The 20,553-nt window shown below is 39.9% G+C and overlaps 1 protein-coding gene across 1 annotated transcript in view; it reads right to left on the bottom strand.

Annotated features, from left to right (window-relative positions):
• The window catches only part of LOC124255372 (DNA helicase MCM8-like), a 35,228-nt gene that overhangs the window by 11,470 nt on the left and 3,205 nt on the right, over positions 1–20,553 (bottom strand). Inside the window, 14 exon segments of the mRNA XM_046689268.1 lie at positions 1,313–1,390; positions 1,941–2,009; positions 2,493–2,555; positions 5,576–5,606; positions 6,317–6,503; positions 12,712–12,780; positions 13,764–13,849; positions 14,021–14,106; positions 14,924–14,965; positions 16,002–16,102; positions 18,092–18,110; positions 18,112–18,261; positions 19,031–19,119; positions 19,966–20,026. Of these exon segments, the coding sequence (XP_046545224.1) occupies positions 1,313–1,390; positions 1,941–2,009; positions 2,493–2,555; positions 5,576–5,606; positions 6,317–6,503; positions 12,712–12,780; positions 13,764–13,849; positions 14,021–14,106; positions 14,924–14,965; positions 16,002–16,102; positions 18,092–18,110; positions 18,112–18,261; positions 19,031–19,119; positions 19,966–20,026 (1,131 nt within the window).

Genomic DNA, 20,553 nt, shown 5'->3' with positions numbered 1-20,553 from the left:
CATACAGTCCATGCCACATACAGCACTACCTGCTTCCAGGGCATAGTCTCCGGACCCTCCATCCTTGGACATCCTTGTGTCACCTGACATACATCAGAAGTATACAGTCCATGCCACATACAGCACTACCTGCTTCCAGGGCATAGTCTCCGGACCCTCCATCCTTGGACAGTGTCACCTGACATACATCAGAAGTATACAGTCCATGCCACATACAGCACTACCTGCTTCCAGGGCATAGTCTCCGGACCCTCCATCCTTGGACAGTGTCACCTGACATACATCAGAAGCATACAGTCCATGCCACATACAGCACTACCTGCTTCCAGGGCATAGTCTCCGGACCCTCCATCCTTGGACAGTGTCACCTGACATACATCAGAACCATACAGTCCATGCCACATACAGCACTACCTGCTTCCAGGGCATAGTCTCCGGACCCTCCATCCTTGGACAGTGTCACCTGACATACATCAGAACCATACAGTCCATGCCACATACAGCACTACCTGCTCAAACTACCGGTACTCAGATCTCACTCATTTAGCTGTCGAGAGCTGCATGTAACTGACTGGGCAGTTTGTGTTGCCATGTACAGTAAACTATGTTTCACCGAACATTCTTATAACAAACTGGCATAAATGACAAGCTGTGTTGACACATGCTGATTACTTTATTCTTATATATATATGTGTATAAAGAACTATGGTTATAATGAACCAAAATTAGTGGTTGTTTTGAGTTTGTTACACACATAGTTTACTGTACATCTCATCCATGTCCCATGCTAAGTTAGTGAATAAGTATGGTTTCACGCCACTTTTAGCAACATTCCAGCAATATAACGGCGAGGGACAACAGAAATGGGTTTCATACATTGTACTCATGTGGGGAATCGAACCCGGGTCTTTGGTGTGACGATCAAACACTTTAACCACTAGGCTACCTCACCGCATTGTCCTTGCTAAGGATGCACATGTTCAACAATATTTTTGCAATAAAACTAATATAGCATTGTTCACTGATTTTTACAGTGTTGTCTGAAAAGAAACAAAACACATGTTTTGAATAAAAGCCATAATATTATTTAAAAAAGGGCAAGTCACAATATGTCTTAAACTTAAAAATCCACTTATCCCATGAAGGTTATAGACACAATCACATAGGTGAAACCAAAAGACCAAGGTGTAGTCGTGTGACAGACCAAGGATCATCATCTGGGATTGGACCTACAACCAGCAGATCCTCTACCAGAAAGGGAGGCGACCTATGTAGGATACCCATACACAGGATGGCTAATTAAGTTACTTACAGTGAGGCCGGATGTTGTTGTGGTGTTTCCACACACATACACACTCCTAGGGGCGATGTTTGACACAGCCTGCAACATCTGCAACATTGATAACATCATAGCAGGCAGAGACACACTAGTTTCTTGGCCACCTATGAAATGGACTTGATTTTTCCTTACTTATAAATTCAAGTCATATATGACAATAAAATGTATGTTTTAAAGGAGAACCTTCACAGCCCCAAACAATTCCTGCAATCACTACTGATAAAATTTCAATTCTTTAGGACCCGAAATCATAAATGTACAAAAACAGAACAAGCACCACACAGGTTGCTTCCAAAAACAATAACAGCAAGAAGGTACACAAAATATCATCAAATTCCAGCTATATTAAAGAAGTTGAGCACGGCAGAAAAAGGGTTTTCGATTAAAGCATTTGGAATAGTTCATTCCATGTTAAATTTTGGAACTGAACTGAAAAGTATCTTTAGCGGACAACATTCCAATTCAGATGAGATGCCACAGACTTCTTACAGGTTATCACTCCTCCTCTCCCATTGGAACTCGATCAGAAATTATGATTATGATTCAAGATATCTATTACTTATTCAGTTCCTCAAGAATAACTCTCAAAATGATAGCAAACCTGACTCTTCCCCAGCCCTGGGTCGCCAACCACCAGTATGTGTGGATCTCCTCGGACCGGGATACGGTTCTGAAACATACAAAGTAGAAAACATCACACTATTTCAAGTTATTCACTTTTTGATTGTTAAGAAATGCCACATTTTTAACTATTTCACATTCAGTTTTTTGATTCTCAGCTCAGGGACACAAATTTAACTGGAACATTTACAAGACCTTATAGAGATTCCATATAACATACCCCTAAGATACTCAAAATTCTACTTGTAATCAGCATAGCTTTCTCACTAAACTGTCAAGTGGCCATCTTCTAGCTGAACCACTTTATACTGGCAATATGGCCACCTAATTATGCTATGATCAACTCAGGTCCACTACTCTGGGACATTTCTTTGTGGACTGCCACTTTACCATTAACCTGATGGTAACTCTGCAGCAATTCCATTTAGTGGATTAGTGAACTACCCATGATATGACACTAGGAGATTCCTGAGAGTTGTGCAATGAATCCGACATGCTGTAACTGGCAAGAGGGAGGGGGTCAAGCACATACCTTGTCATTTGTGTACTTCTGACCGCCACCAAACATACCCAGCGTCAGGCCAGCCTTCACCAACTGGAGAGACAATCCACAGTGAAAACTTGAAGTTAGGTTTGATACCAATGAAACTGGCCAAGCTACAATTGTCTTTGAGAGAAGAGAGGACTCAGAAATATACAGTAATTAATCAAGCATTATAGCTAAAATATTTCTTCCCAGGAGAAAAACCTCTCTACCAGGGTTCTAAAAAAAGTTAAACTCTATGAATCCTATATTCTTAATACACTTCCTTTGATACTTAATCATGAGTATTGCTGTTTTCTTCTGTTAATTACTGTATTCCCTTTTGTATTGGTTTTTCTAAGATGCCTAGCGGTTAGAACAATCGAAAAATAATACATTATCAGACAATAAAGGTATAGTTTTTTGATGACGTAACAATTGAATGACGTTATCCCGTCACTGCGCCATTCTAGTGTGCCCCCTCGTAATCAAACCATTTTACATTATGTCACAATGTAAGCGACGTCACGATGCATGTCAGTTGTCATCGCCTTGTGTAACGCCTCCCTACAGTAAACTACTCCGTTGCATCACGTTTCTTGGTTTGCAGTTGCTTCACGCAGCTAACATCACTGGTGGAAACATTACGTTTATGTTTTACGATGGTTAAAATGTGTCAATTCGACTCACAAGTTTTCAGCAACATGGTAACGTTCTCAATGTTTACATTCCCACAATGCAATCGTGGAATGTCGCTTGACTACTCAGCTTCATCTGGATGTACTTATCTAAACTTACGTTGGTAGTAAAATAATTCAGAGAATATATTTAATCCGAACGCAAACCGTCATCAAACTGTTATCATTTGTTTTTCTGGTAACGTTCGTCTTAACGTAGGGGGTGCAGACACATCAATAGAACAGCGCGCCAGTTAGCCCTGTGCGAGCATTCTTAATTTAGGTCACCGACACGTCGTTGTTTTCTGCCTTAAATTAATCGTAATTATCCTTAGAAAGTATTACATTTGGCATCTTAGAAAAGAAATACAGTTCGCTCTACCACCATGTATAGTGTAATAAAGCACACTTTTGCCCTGAACTATTATAACGTTAAAGCACTTGGACGCAAGCGTCCTCATCCTTAACTATAATAGTTTAGGGCAAAAGTGTGATTTATTACACTATACATGGTGGTAGAGCGGCAATGATGGTAGAGCGAACTGTATTTCTTAAACATCACACATAATACAAACAAATATTGATCAAAATCGTTTCTACAATGTTATCTTCAAATGGAACCGAATTGCAAAAACTGTATTAGAGGTGCAATGATACAGAAGACCATAGTAGGTATGTAGCTATGTATCATAGTAGGTATGTATTGCTACACTGGTGATGATACAGAAGACCATAGTAGGTATGTATCTTGCTACACTGGTGATGATACAGAAGACCATAGTAGGTATGTATCTTGCTACACTGGTGATGATACAGAAGACCATAGTAGGTATGTATCTTGCTACACTGGTGATGATACAGAAGACCATAGTAGGTATGTATCTTGCTACACTGGTGATGATACAGAAGACCATAGTAGGTATGTATCTTGCTACACTGGTGTTGACACTGGTGATGATACAGAAGACCATAGTAGGTATGTATCTTGCTACACTGAAGACCATAGTAGGTATGTATCTTGCTACACTGGTGATGATACAGAAGACCATAGTAGGTATGTATCTTGCTACACTGGTGATGATACAGAAGACCATAGTAGGTAGAAGATCTTGCTACACTGGTGATGATACAGAAGACCATAGTAGGTATGTATCTTGCTACACTGGTGATGATACAGAAGACCATAGTAGGTATGTATCTTGCTACACTGGTGATGATACAGAAGACTGTAGTGATGATACAGAAGACCATAGTAGGTATGTATCTTGCTACACTGGTGATGATACAGAAGACCATAGTAGGTATGTATCTTGCTATGATACAGAAGACCATAGTAGGTATGTATCTTGCTACACTGGTGATGATACAGAAGACCATAGTAGGTATGTATCTTGCTACACTGGTGATGATACAGAAGACCATAGTAGGTATGTATCTTGCTACACTGGTGATGATACAGAAGACCATAGTAGGTATGTATCTTGCTACACTGGTGATGATACAGAAGACCATAGTAGTAGGTATGTATCTTGCTACACTGGTGATGATACAGAAGACCATAGTAGGTATGTATCTTGCTACACTGGTGATGATACAGAAGACCATAGTAGGTATGTATCTTGCTACACTGGTGATGATACAGAAGACCATAGTAGGTATGTATCTTGCTACACTGGTGATGATACAGAAGACCATAGTAGGTATGTATCTTGCTACACTGGTGATGATACAGAAGACCATAGTAGGTATGTATCTTGCTACACTGGTGATGATACAGAAGACCATAGTAGGTATGTATCTTGCTACACTGGTGATGATACAGAAGACCATAGTAGGTATGTATCTTGCTACACTGGTGATGATACAGAAGACCATAGTAGGTATGTATCTTGCTACACTGGTGATGATACAGAAGACCATAGTAGGTATGTATCTTGCTACACTGGTGATGATACATATCTCATTACACCAAATTAAAACAACACAAGTGCCATGAACAGAAATACTTGTGTATTTCAGCTGAATGAAAAATTCCAGCCGTTTCTTTTGTGATAACTGTTCCCAGTTTATCCCCAAATGTAGCAGGGAAACCAAAATGTTCTCAAATGGTTTGTATTTCAAACTCTCATTTATCGCTGTTTATATAGGGATAAGGTTCCATTTGGAAGGTAAAATGCAAGTATTTTGTACCATCGTGTATCACGATACAGGTAGGTATGTTTTGTGTATCATATCCAGACCAATTATCATTGTGCATCAGAATATGAGAGCACTGTATCACTCCTTAAAATGTACAGCAATTAAATATTGCATCTGAACATCCCAATTAAATACAGTACTGAAGGAGACATAAGCTTTGAAACATTCCACTTGAGACTGAAATCACTTCAGGTCAATGTAACCATGGTAACATACCTCATGTCCATAGATGGTAGGGCACAGTGACCTGCAACAACAGCATCATTATTGTATGACACAAACAGTTCATCTGTTGTAATTGATTAATATCTTTCTACAATTCCCTAACGAGGAATAAGAGAAGTTTCTACACAACTTCAAAGCGTGCTCATTAAATTACTGATTTACAGAAGCATATCTGTAACTTGCTATAGACAGATGCCAAATTATTGCAAAGGCACTGTTGAGAGCCACAGCATTAATGTAAGTCAGTGTTGAAGCTGTGTTACAGTGTGAGTGAGTGATTGAGTGAGTGGCAATCCAATGATCAGCATCACGAACATTGATCTACGCAATTGGGATAAGATAACATGTGTCAACCAAGTCAGCAAGCCTTACCACCCAATCGTCAGTCGCCTTTACGACAAGTACATGTATGGGTTGCTGAAGACCAGTTCTGACCCAGATCTTCACAGGTCAGAAAAAGGTAGTAATACAAAACAAATACTGTAACTAGATCATCCATTAATCAATAGAATAAACTATTTCAAGGTGAAATTGACATCCTTTTTCAGAATAGATTTGATATAGTGTATTATCCTTCCCCATCGGTCAAAGACACTGAGGTTTGATTCCAAACAATTCCCATGTGATGTGCATAATATCCAAAGTAAATACATGATGACAACTGTACTGAAGTGTAATGGACATATTCAGGCACTGAATTCACTTTCCAATCAATCTGTGGTTCCCACTCACCCAACCAGCAGCCTGAAGAGATTGTCTTGACTGTGTATTTCCTCTATAGCGTACAGTTCCTTCATGGTGAAGTCCATGGCAAGCCCAGAGCTGCCCTCCCCTCCAGACTTGTTGCCCTTCAGGTTGCTCACCGAGTTGGCGTGTAGGTACAGTAGGAACATACACTTGTCCTTGTTCCTCCCTTTCCCTGTTACACACAGTACAGTCAGTACACCTGGTAGAGTCAGTACACCTGGTAGAGTCAGTACAGACAGTACACCTAGCACAGTCAGTACACCTAGCACAGTCAGTACAGTAAGTACACCTAGCACAGTCAGTACAGTCAGTACACCTAGCAGTCAGTACAGTCAGTACACCTAGCACAGTCAGTAGACCTAGCACAGTCAGTACACCTAGTACATTAACTACAGCACACCTAGTAGTCAGTGCATTTAGTACGTCCAGTGCAGTTTGTACATTCAGGACCTCCAGTTGTCAGTACACCTAGTACATTCACTACACCTAGGCCTAGAAAGTTTGTACATCTGGAACAGTCAGTACACCCAGTACATTCACTACACCTAGGCCTAGAACTGTCAGTACACCTAGTACATTCACTACACCTAGGCCTAGAACTGTCAGTACACCAAGTACATTCACTACACCTAGGCCTAGAACTGTCAGTACACCTAGAACATTCACCACACCTAGGCCTAGAACACTTAATACACCTGGTACAGTCAGTACACCTAGTACATGCACTAGGCCTAGAACAGTTAGTACACCTAGTACAGTCAGTACACCTAGTACATTCACTAAACCTATAGAACAGTTTAGTAAAAAAAACGTGGTACAAATCAGTGAACCTAAGATACATTCCTCATACACCTAGCCAGTTCAGACATAGTTAAATCTCAGTACATTCGATTTCTAGCATTACATTCACTACACACTAGGCCTAGAACTGTTAGAACAGTCAGTACATCTGGTACAGTCAGTACACCTAGTACATTCACTACACCTAGGCCTAGAACAGTTAGTACACCTGGTACAGTCAGTACACCTAGTACATTCACTACACCTAGGTCCTAGAACAGTTAGTACACCTGGTACAGTCAGTACACCTAGTACATTCACTACACCTAGGCCTAGAACAGTTAGTACACCTGGTACAGTCAGTACACCTAGTACATTCACTACACCTAGGCCTAGAACAGTTAGTACACCTGGTACAGTCAGTACACCTAGTACATTCACTACACCTAGGCCTAGAACTCTTAGTACACCTAGTACAGTCAGTACACCTAGTATATTCACTACACCTAGGTCTAGAACAGTTAGTACACCTAGTACAGTCAGTACACACAGTACATTCACTACACTTAGGCCTAGTACAGTCAGTACACCTAGTACATTCACTACACCTAGGTCCTAGAACAGTTAGTACACCTGGTACAGTCAGTACACCTAGTACATTCACTACACCTAGGCCTAGAACAGTTAGTACACCTGGTACAGTCAGTACACCTAGTACATTCACTACACCTAGGCCTAGAACAGTTAGTACACCAAGTACAGTTAGTACACCTGGTACAGTCAGTACACCTAGTACATTCACTACACCTAGGTCTAGAACAGTTAGTACACCTGGTACAGTCAGTACACCTAGTACATTCACTACACCTGGGCCTAGAACAGTTAGTACACCTGGTACAGTCAGTACACCTAGTACATTCACTACACCTAGGTCTAGAACAGTTAGTACACCTGGTACAGTCAGTACACCTGGTACACCTAGTACATTCACTACACCTGGGCCTAGAACAGTTAGTACACCTGGTACAGTCAGTACACCTAGTACATTCACTACACCTAGGTCTAGAACAGTTAGTACACCTAGTACAGTCAGTACACACTAGTACATTCACTACACCTAGGCCTAGAACTGTCAGTACACCTGGTACAGTCAGTACACCTAGTACATTCACTACACCTGGGCCTAGGTCAACATGTCAGTTACACCTACATTCACTAGGTCTAGAACAGTTAGTACACCTGGTACAGTCAGTACACCTAGTACATTCACTACACCTAGGCCTAGAACAGTCAGTACACCTGGTACAGTCAGTACACCTAGTACATTCACTACACCTGGGCCTAGAACAGTTAGTACACCTGGTACAGTCAGTACACCTAGTACATTCACTACACCTAGGCCTAGAACAGTTAGTAACATTAGAACACCTGGTACAGTCAGTACACCTAGTACATTCACTACACCTAGGCCTAGAACAGTTAGTACACCTGGTACAGTCAGTACACCTAGTACATTCACTACACCTAGGCCTAGAACAGTTAGTACACCTGGTACAGTCAGTACACCTAGTACATTCACTACACCTAGGCCTAGAACAGTTAGTACATCTAGAACAGTCAGTACACCTAGTACATTCACTACACCTAGGCCTAGAACTGTCAGTACACCAAGTACCAGTCAGTACACCTAGTACATTCACTACACCTAGGCCTAGAACAGTTAGTACATCTAGAACAGTCAGTACACCTAGTACAGTCACTACACCTAGGCCTAGAACTGTCAGTACACCAAGTACCGTTAGTACACCTAGTACATTCACTACACCTAGGCCTAGAACTGTCAGTACACCAAGTAACTGTCAGTACACCTAGTACCGTTAGTACACCTAGTACATTCACTACACCTAGGCCTAGAACTGTCAGTACACCAAGTACAGTTAGTACACCTAGTACATTCACTACACCTAAGCCTAGAACTGTCAGTACACCAAGTACAGTTATTACACCTGGTACAGTCAGTAGACCTAGTACATTCAATACACCTAGGCCTAGAACAGTTAGCACATCTAGAACAGTCAGTACACCTAGTACATTCACTACACCTAGACCTAGAACAGTTAGTACATCAAGAACAGTCAGTACACCTAGTACATTCACTACACCTAGGCCTAAAACAGTTAGTACATCTGGTACAGTCACTACACCTAGGCCTAGAACAGTCAGTACACCTGGTACAGTCAGTACACCTAGTACATTTACTATACCTAGGTCTAGAACAGAAAGTACACCTGGGCCTAGAACACTTAGTACACCTGGTACAGTTAGTACACCTAGTACATTCACTACAGAGCACAAAACATTGGCATCAAAACGATCATTTTCGGCATTCACTTTTAGAACTGCAGTTGAAGTATCAAACAGATCGTACTTCGCACTAAGCTAAACTGGTTATTGACATCATTTGAACTGGTATTTCCGATGGATAAATACACCGTTACCGTCATTTTGCAAACACATTTACTACCTAAAATACAGAACCGTTGGCCTGGAAGTACCGATCCATTTTTATTCGATACCGCAGGCTTCAGAACAGTTATTTTCGAAGCTTTGATAAATTTTCATTTATTCGCCACCCCGAACTGGAACTGGGATGAACCTTTATTTCACCACCGACTTCCGTTTCGGACGGCATCCGGGCGATCGTACACCAACACCATTCACCACTTCGAACTGGACGATTAGGCACTCGACACGAATAAATTACACCTAACATTCACCACCACAAACCTTCGACGATTTTTCGCTCTACGAACAGATCCATTTTGGCTATTCGCCACTAGGCTTCGAACAATTCGACATCTGAAGTACGATCCAGTTTTCAAAATTTTGATATACGCCTGACGCTAAGAACAGTTGGCCTGACGCAGTCGTACTGAACATTCGCACACAGGCTTCGACGTTCTACATCTGGTGATCGGCTTTTATTATATTCACCTGAACGCGATTGGTACAGAGCGCGATAAAACACCTGAACATTCACCACTGTTCAGTTCGATACGCTCTGGTACGTCGATACCTAAGAACGATACCGAACTTCGATACCATTTCCCGGTACGGTCGGAAACACCAGAACATTCACTGGGCTTCATTCATTACCGCTCTGGTACGATCCGTACACTTCGTTTTCATTCCGCACACGACTTCAGAACTGGAACCGGTGCATCCGGCACGTCTGCTGTTTGAAACTGGACGTTCATTTTATTTCGATCGTACACGCAATGCCTTTTCGATAAGTGGACCATTTTTTGGAACTGAACTCTGCTGGTACTCGCACGATCCGACACTGGCTGGTACAGTCAGTACACCTAGTAGATTCATTCACTACACCCTAGGCCTAGAACAGTTAGTACACCTGGTACAGTCAATTGCACCTAGAACATTCACTACACCTAGGGCCTAGAACAGTTAGTACACCTGGTACATACAGTCAGTACACCTAGTAACATTCACTACACCTAGGCCTAGAACAGGTTAGAACACCTGGTACAGTCAGTACACCTAGTACATTCACTACACCTGGGCCTAGAACAGTTAGTACACCTGGTACAGTCAGTACACCTAGTACATTCACTACACCTAGGCCTAGAACAGTTAGTACACCTGGTACAGTCAGTACACCTAGTACATTCACTACACCTAGGCCTAGAACAGTTAGTACACCTGGTACAGTCAGTACACCTAGTACATTTACTACACCTAGGCCTAGAACTGTCAGTACACCTAGTATTCTAACAACAGCATACCTAGTAGTCAGTGCATCTTATTCCTCCACTACAGTGTATGGTAAGTACACCTAGTACAACAAGTCCAGACATTACGACCAGCACAAACAGTACAATTAGACAGTACATCTTGTATGGTAAGTACACCTAGTACAACAAGTCCGTACATTACGACCAGCACAAACAGTACAATTAGCCAGTACATCTTGTATGGTAAGTACACCTAGTACAACAAGTCCGTACATTACGACCAGCACAAACAGTACAATTAGCCAGTACATCTTGTATGGTAAGTACACCTAGTACAACAAGTCTGTACATTACGACCAGCACAAACAGTACAATTAGCCAGTACATCTTGTATGGTAAACAAGTACACCTAGTACAACAAGTCACCTAGTACATTACGACCAGCACAAACAGTACAATTAGCCAGTACATCTTGTATGGTAAGTACACCTAGTACAACAAGTCCGTACATTACGACCAGCACAAACAGTACAATTAGCCAGTACATCTTGTATGGTAAGTACACCTAGTACAACAAGTCCGTACATTACGACCAGCACAAACAGTACAATTAGCCAGTACATCTTGTATGGTAAGTACACCTAGTACAACAAGTCCATACATTACGACCAGCACAAACAGTACAATTAGCCAGTACATCTTGTATGGTAAGTACACCTAGTACAACAAGTCCATGACATTCCGACCAGCACAAACAGTACAATTAGCCAGTACATCTTGTATGGTAAGTACACCTAGTACAACAAGTCTGTACTTTACAACCAACACAAACAGTACAAATAGCCAGTACATCTAATAAGGTAAATACACCTAGTACAACAAGTCCGTAAATTACGACAGCACAAACAGTACAATTGGCCAGTACATCTTGTATGGTAAGTACTCCTAGTACAACAAGTCCGTACATTACAACCAGAACAAACAGTACACTTAGTAAAGTCACCACATATTCACAACATAGAGTACACCTAGTGCAACCAGAAGTCAGCACTCTTTATACATCTGGTACAGTCAGTACAGTCAGTATAATCAGTAGAATTTCTTGTAAACATTGTAAACAATGCAACACTAATGTCCCATGAATATTGATTTGATAGTGTGGCAGAGGCCCAGATAAGCTGCGTATCCGGGTAAAATACACATAGAAAAATTCTAATTACACATTGAAAAATAATTGTTGCGTACCAATTACGCATTTAAAATGTTAGATACGCAAAAAAGTTTAAAACAAATGCGTACGGAATATATTTATAAAAATAGTTTGCGTAATGAAAAAGACATCGATTGATATCAAGTTGTACTGTTAGTATAGGACTAGTTTTGTACTGTCAGTAGAGGATGAGTGATTTTTTATGAAATCATTTCCATTATATTTAAGTTGGTTTTGATTAGGTATGATAAAAGGCAGAACATACCTGCTTAGTAAACTTATTCAATGACATAATATTTAGGTGAGTAAAATGACTGAAATACGCACATATTTGAAAGCAGTGGGTAACGGAAAATGAAATACCCACTCAACAGTCCTAATACCCACTCCAAATATACAGTGGGTACTATACCCACATGAGCTAAATCTTATCTGGAGCTCTGGTGTTGAAAATTATACACAGTCACAGTACGATTTTTGTTTCAAGCATTAATAAAACAAAACAAGAAACAACATCATTTTGTTCACAATGATCTGAATGAATTCAAAGCCACTTATGATGATAACATTTCTGCTTCCAATGACCTTGATCAATATGGCAGAACATAGGAAGAAGTTGTTGTCAATGTTGTTCTTACCTTCCTCCACACTGTTGACTTTCACAATACCTAACACAGTCACAATGTCTCCAGGTACACAGCTGTCCACTGGAATACAAGTACATATGTTTTGACACATCTTGTATTTTACATGTCCTTACAACTAAAGTCACCCTCATACACCTAAATATACATGCATAGAAACAACTACCCAAATTAGGAAATGAATTTTAATGCTAAACAAATTGTCCTCAACAAGGGATTTGTTTAAACGAGCACAACCTTCAAGGTACAAGAGACCTTTTTTAATAAAACTAGATACAGGGAGATCTTTTTTAACAAGTTTGAAGACCTGTTCCAACAAGCATGAGGTTCAACAGACCTGTTTCAACAAGCATGAGGTAGAGGACTGACTGACTGAGTTTGGTTTTACGCCGCTTTTAGCAATATTCCAGCAACATCACGGTGGGGGACACCAGAAATGGGCTTCACACATTGTGCCCATGTAGGGATTCGAACCCGGGTCCTCGGTGTAACGAGCCAACGCTTTAACCATTAGGCTTGAGGTAGAGGAGACCTGTTTCAACAAGCATGAGGTACAACAAACCTGTTTCAACAAGTATGAGGAACAAGAGAGATGTTTCAACAAGCATGAGGAACAAGAGAGATGTTTCAACAAGCATGAGGTAGAGGAGACCTGTTTCAACAAGCATGAGGTAGCAGGAGACTTGTTTCAACAAGCATGAGGAACAAGAGAGATGTTTCAACAAGCATGAGGAACAAGAGAGATGTTTCAACAAGCATGAGGTAGAGGAGACATGTTTCAACAAGCATGAGGTAGAGGAGACCTGTTTCAACAAGCATGAGGAACAAGAGACTTGTTTCAACAAGCATGAGGTAGAAGAGACCTGTTTCAACAAGCATTAGGTACAAGAGACCTGTTTCAACAAGCATTAGGTACAAGAGACCTGTTTCAACAAGCATGAGGTACATGAGACATGTTTCAACAAGCATGAGGAACCTGTTCTTCCATGGATGCCATGAATCATTTCTAACAAACCTGACACATTAAATTCAACATAATTCCTCACCTAAATCTGCTGTGAGTTCACTGTCTATTGTCCGAGGTATCCGTCCAGATTCCTTTTGACCACCATCTCCCATAATTTCCTGAACCCTGAAACAATACACATCTACTTTGATCACTCAGAATTAAAATTAAGTGAAATGGTAAAATATATTCTAGAAGAAATAAAGTTTATATCGACATGGCACATATAAATTCTATTTACAAAATAACCATCCCTTTATTATATAAATTCTGCAAGGTAAGAACCTTGTACTTTACCTAATTGTCTGCCAATCAATAGTCTCAGTCTGACTTGAGTTTCGTTGTGGGATGAATGTCTTTCCTCTGCATTGTTGAGCAGGACACTGATGCAAAGAAACTCACGATAAAAACACAAGCTAAGTCAAAGATGTTCAAAACACATAACATAGCTTAAGTGAATGAGTTTAGTTTTACGCCGCTTTTAGCAATATTCAAGCAATATCACGGCAGGGTACACTAGAAATGGGCTTCACACATTGTGCCCATGTGGGGAATCGTACCCAGTCTTCAGCGTGATGAGCGAACACTTTAACCACTAGGCTACCCCCATCGCCCCCATATAGCTTAAGATGGGGTGGGCTGCTTGGGTTGTATACTCCCCAGGGTGCTGAGAATGACATTTGAGAGCACACTGATCCATTGACCAGAGTAATCATGGTGTAGACCATCGACTAGTATGATGATCGTAAATATCCTTATTACCATATTGTGTCATGTAGAGATCCAAAGGTATAGAAGTCTGCAAGGCAAACACTTAAAATGACATGGAAAGGAATGGTAAAACACTAATTTCCTGAAGTTATTGATATGTTCTGCTTTTGACATCCATCTTTTCCTTTAATAACAAGAAATGGCTGAATATATTTCTTTAAGTGACAGCTTGTGAATAATAAAGTCTGATTTTGTAAATAATCTGATATCGTGACTGATATGTTGAGCAACACTCTACACCTTTGGGTTATGACGACATGGAATCAACCGTCACAGATACAGACCACCATCATGTCACCTCTGACGACCAGCATAGGTTGCGGAGGACCAATTATGATCCAAATTCCCATGAATGACCTTCCTTCTAAGAGGTATTGCTTTGTCTCTTAAACAGACTCACTCATTAACACCACATCATTCTTTTCTTACCTTTGTGGGGACAATGAACTTTCCATCAGGCAATGATATACTCTGCAGAATAGGAAGGAGTGAGTGACAAAGGTTTTACACAACTTTTAGCAAAATTCCAGCAACATTACAACCAAGATAACAATAACACCAGAAATGCACTTCAGATATTGTAAACATATAGGGAATCAAACACGGGTCTTCTCTATGATGAGCAAACACTTTAACCACTAGGCTACCCCATTGCCCCAAAATTTCATCAAATGACATGTATACATAATAGTACAGCTGACAAAATGAACTGCGATAAAAGAAGGTCACACAGAGACCATCATAGATACTACTCGAAAGAAGTTAAGGCACTCAATTCTTTTAAGTTATTCAAGTTAATCTCTCATGGCATGACAGAATGACTATAGCAGGGATTAGGAAAGGCAGGGGCCATGGGCCATTTTGCACATAAGAATAAAAAATGGCCCATTAAACATTTGAAGTTTACTATTGATACAAGGGCAGTGGCCCATTCAAAATTCAGAAAATGGCTAATAATCCTTAAAATGGCCCATTGTCAAAGTTATCTATCCCAATCCCTGCTATAGTAATATGAAACAAAAGTGTGGTTCTATTCAACTTTTAAGAAGTATAGTTAAGCAGGTTTGTTATATCTTGAGATTGTTTGTTGTTGAAGACAACAGTAAACATTATCCCAGCCATGTAATGGCAGCTTTGTCCCACGCTGTTGAGATTCAATGTCACAACGTCAGTGAGTCTGACCACCATGTCTGTCACCTCTTATGACAAGCATGAGATTCCAGAGGCCTTCTTTCATGAAGGATTCCTGTCAGTTAATATCATGAACTCATGCATCATGACTTGACTGGTACTCAACATATGTTGATCATATAACTATAATGTACCAAGTAGTATCTTCCACATAAGAAAACTAATTCACCATCACTGTATGGATATTCATTTCAGTTACCCATTACATTGACATATTATTACATGTCATTCACAAAAACTGTATAACTTTGACTGTGAGGCAGTTACTCGCTAGACATCACCACTGTTCACTAAGTGTAAGAGATGGAACACTGACCTGTACAGTTCCACAGCTGGCACACTCAAACGCCATAGCGGTGCACAGTGGCTTGATGTTGCTCACCCTCACAACGGTACCCTTCACACATACAAACTTCCCTGCAAAGTAAAATCAAATCTCCAGAAAATGATGGAAATCCAAGCTTGGAGAAATTCAGTACCTCTCCCCATCGACATATGACAAACCCCCTATATGTCACATCAAGTGAACTTAGAATGCAGTCTTACCACCTAATCAAAATGAAAGATGCATGGTTTGAGGGTCAGTTAATCAATTAAGAGCTTGTTTAAGCAATTTGGCTTCACTATATTCCTAATTTTACAAACAGTCTAATACCAGTCTCAGTTTCTGTCTCTGATTTGGAACATTTGGTCTAAACATAGGAAAACAAATGATGCTTTAGTAAAGAACCATTTTGGGTGAAAATGTTATGGCACAAAAAAGTTGATTTAATTGCTATTTACAGCAAACCACAATGGGATCTTTGTGCTACGTCGATCATAACTCCTGTTCTTTGAACAATGACCATCGTGTTGAACTCAATATCTCGGTTGTCTCGAAATAACATCTTGGTCACAGCAAAATCCTTCATAATTTATCATTATTATCATTATTACACATGTCTCGATATTTCGGATATCTCGATATAATTTCATGGTCCCAACAAGCAAAATTACCCTTTAAACTCGATATTTGCACAGAAACTCGATATTCACCTACCTTTCATGGGCAAGTATCCCTCTTAACTGAGGTTGTTTCCTCACGTTTACACACGGTGCGACAGGAATCAAAGGGATGCAGTAGTGTAAACTAATTAGGGCTAATTGAGTTGAAGGTGTCACTTGTTTGTTATTTAAGAAGGATTACTTAAGAAGGAATTAATTAGGAAGTACTCACTGTTACGACTAAACACTACTGATAATGGATTATAGTTACGAATCAAAACATACAGAGAATACAATGAGGATTTTGTGTAATCACGTGACTAGCATGTGATTGTTGAGTTGTTTCTAAATCTTGTATCTTTCAAGATGGACACTGTAACATGTGCTGTATCGTGTGTGATTGTGATCTCTGTGAGTAAAAATGTATATACAAATAAATATACTAGTACATCAATACTTTTTGTTTTGTTTTCTTTCATAGTGATATGTGATGATATGGCATGGTCGGATGTCTCGAAGTTCGGATAACTAGATATTTATTCTTGGTCCCATGAATATCAAGACAACGGTGCTTGACTGTATTTGAAAGGACAAATCTTCTTACAGTTACTTAAAGTCCAACTTGATTTTTTTAAAATAAGTCCACAATGTTTCCATGGAAACCATGAAAAATATAAATGCCAGAAATATGTAAATAGCAAAAGGCACCACTTCAAGATCTGTCTGATATATCTGATAAGCCTTGTAGAAAGATATGGAAGGTTTTCAAGTTGTGCTCCGGAAACCCACCCCTCCTTTTCAGACTAAGTCCGAACTGTTTCCATGGAAACCAAAAAAAATAAAATGAAACAATCTGTAAATAGCAAAAGACACCACTTTAAGTTCTGTTTGATATATCGACCAAGTTTTGTTGAAAGATATTGAACGGTTTTCAAGTTGTGCTCCAGAAACGAAGTCCATCCCTCCCTTTTGAGGCTAAGTCCAAATCGCTTCCATGGAAACCAAGAAAAATATAAAATGACAAAAATATGTAAATAGCAAAAGGCACCACTTTAGGTTCTGTTTTATATATCTATGTATTTTTGTTGAATAGTTTTGAGTCATGCTCCAGAAACAAAATGATTACTAATAAGGAACCCCACTGAAATAAATCACAGTATGCGGTTCCAGTACGGACGGACAGACAGATTAATATATAACAAGTTTTAGCAGCTTCTTTATTTTCGTTGAACTATATCCCCGAGCATGTAATGCATAATAAGGAACCGACTGAAATAAATCACAGTATGCTAGCAGTTCAAGTACAGAATACTAGTTGTAGGAGTGGATCATAAGCAGATGGAATGAAGTATCAACTTGGGTAATATAATCATGTACTTACTGGCTTCACAATAAATAGGAATAGTTGTTTCTTGTTCTTACCATAACAGTTATATATGCAGCTCCTTTACATTTTTCAGAGGTATGGGTTGTGCAAAATTGACAACCCTAGCGTGAATGACAGGCACTATGACATCACCGACTACTGCTTGGCTGCTTTCCCCATCCCTCAGGTCAGCGTCAGCCTCTCTTTCATTCTGCTGACAAATGGACTGGAACACGATGTTCAAACATTGCAATCAGGAATTTGTGAACATCATTTTCATGCAATAAATACATAATGTACCAGTGTATCAATGTTATTTTCAATTACTTTTATCACACGAAATTAAACCTGGGAAATTTCAGAGAAAGTGATGTTCATGTGTGCCCATGAAAAATTATGAGGTTCCCACTCACGTCAGGGGGAGATAACTCCAACAGATAGCAACTTAGAGGTGAGGTGAAATTGGGTTTAACGTCGTGCTTGAGAATATTTTGCTCATATGACGATGTGCATGCGTGTGTATGTGTAGCTGGTTTTATAGTGCTAGCCCACTGAGATACCATGCCGCAGTGAAGCAGAAATACCCTACTCAGACACATTATACTGACTCCGAGCCGACCAGTCCTTGTTGTACCCATTAATGCTGAGCGCCAGACAGGGACCAACAAGTACCATATTTTAACGAATTTTGGTATGACGCGGTCGGGGATCGAACCCGCGACCTTCCGCTCTCCGGGCGGACGCTCTAACCACTACACCACGGAGGCGGTCAGATAGCACTTAGAAGACCATTAGGAAGGAAGACAATACAAGATGATGGATGTTAATTTTATTCAAGTTAAACCTGTGGATCAGAAACAAGTTTTAGGAAATAAGGAAATCAAGTGTTAGAGGATGTAGAATTTGTCATACATTGATGACCTGTGCCAGGTGCTCATTGAATAAAGGGTACTCTGACAATAAAGTGACTTCATACATGTCATTTTTACACTTACATGGTGCATAGCAAGCCCCATGCAGGCCAGAATACTGTCAGGCATTTCTCTCATCTGTCCAGCCAGCTCTGGGAGGCCCTCCATCAATACTGAAACACATGGTGAGTGAGTGGATGGGTGTGATTTTATACCACTTTTAGTAGTTCAGAGGTACAGATAAGCTGCGTATCTGCGTAAATTAGGCAAATATTTATGTATAAACTCCATTCCTATTAAGTCTGTTGCGTACAAGTATGCCTGAATCTTTGGAAATACTCAATTAATTTGATCTTACATGCGTACACGGAAAAATGTCAAATCTTAGCGTGGAGGTTACTGAGGATAGATCAAATAACTGAGGTATATTGAGAGGTTCTATTTCAGCACATGAACTTGGCAACTTGCAGTCTTTCTTATCGTTTCTCATATTACTGATCAACTATAAATAACAAACACGTAAACCAACATTTAATCTATATTATATTTTTATAATTACCGGAAAATGGCAAAATACCTAATTGCGTTTGAGTGAGGAGGGTACAATATATTTGGTAAAACATCTCTACTATATCAAAATGGCAGAGGACTATTGGATAGCCTGTAGTATTAGACACCAAAGGTTCCAATCCTGCAGGGGCAGTCAGGTAGCCCAGTAGTTAAAGCATTCGCTCATCATGACGAAGACCCGGGTTTGATTCCCCACATGAGTACAACAAATGAAGCCCATTTCTGGTGTCCCCTGCCGTAATATTGCTGGAATATTGCTAAAAGTGGCGTAAAACTAAACTAACTCACTCCAGTCCTGCTGGTTACACACTTTATCACCATCAGCAAAGCCAATAATAGTAAGCTAGAAGTTCCCTCATTTCCACATTATGTTCAAGTAATGATTAGTTACCTCTTCCATTGTTTCAAACAAAGGAGCCATGATATAAAATATCATAAATGATACTTACACTGGTCTGATGACAAATCCTTGAAGTCGACTGTAAAAAATCCTTTCACTTCAATTTCAGACTGAAATGAAAGGTATAATATCTTAACAGCCTCAAGCTAACAAAAACAAATGTCTTACATGGCAGTCGTGGTTTAATGACATAGCCAAACTAAGTGCCCTTTGCAGGCAAATTGAAAAAGCCTGGGTTTTTAAGATTTTACTTTCCTAAATAAAGAGATATTTAACATTAAATTTAACATTCCATTCAATGCAATTATGTTAAACTATATAAATTGAACAATAATGTAGGATAGCTTCTTCCTCTATATTGGTCCTGTTGTCAGTGTTATATAAGTCACTTCTACAAAGACAGAAGATTGGATATAACTGAAAGTGCATGAATTTGGAAAGGTTTGATTCCTATTTGGGAGTTTTCATTGACATTGCTGCAGCCTCTGAGGTGAATGTCAGGCTCTGAGCAAGTTGATGTAAACAGCATCAAGGGGGAAACCACAAAAGGAAGAGGATATACCATGATTTCCAACACATAGTTAAAATATTGTCATTGGCAAATGGATTTCAAACTAATGCCCCTGAAATCCACAGT

This window comes from Haliotis rubra, unplaced genomic scaffold (genome assembly GCF_003918875.1).
Source record: "Haliotis rubra isolate DU_JTF1 unplaced genomic scaffold, ASM391887v1 Scf6, whole genome shotgun sequence".
Taxonomy (NCBI): domain Eukaryota; kingdom Metazoa; phylum Mollusca; class Gastropoda; order Lepetellida; family Haliotidae; genus Haliotis; species Haliotis rubra.
The sequence above is the reverse complement of the archived record's forward strand: the minus strand, read 5'-3'. Positions and strand labels throughout refer to the sequence as shown.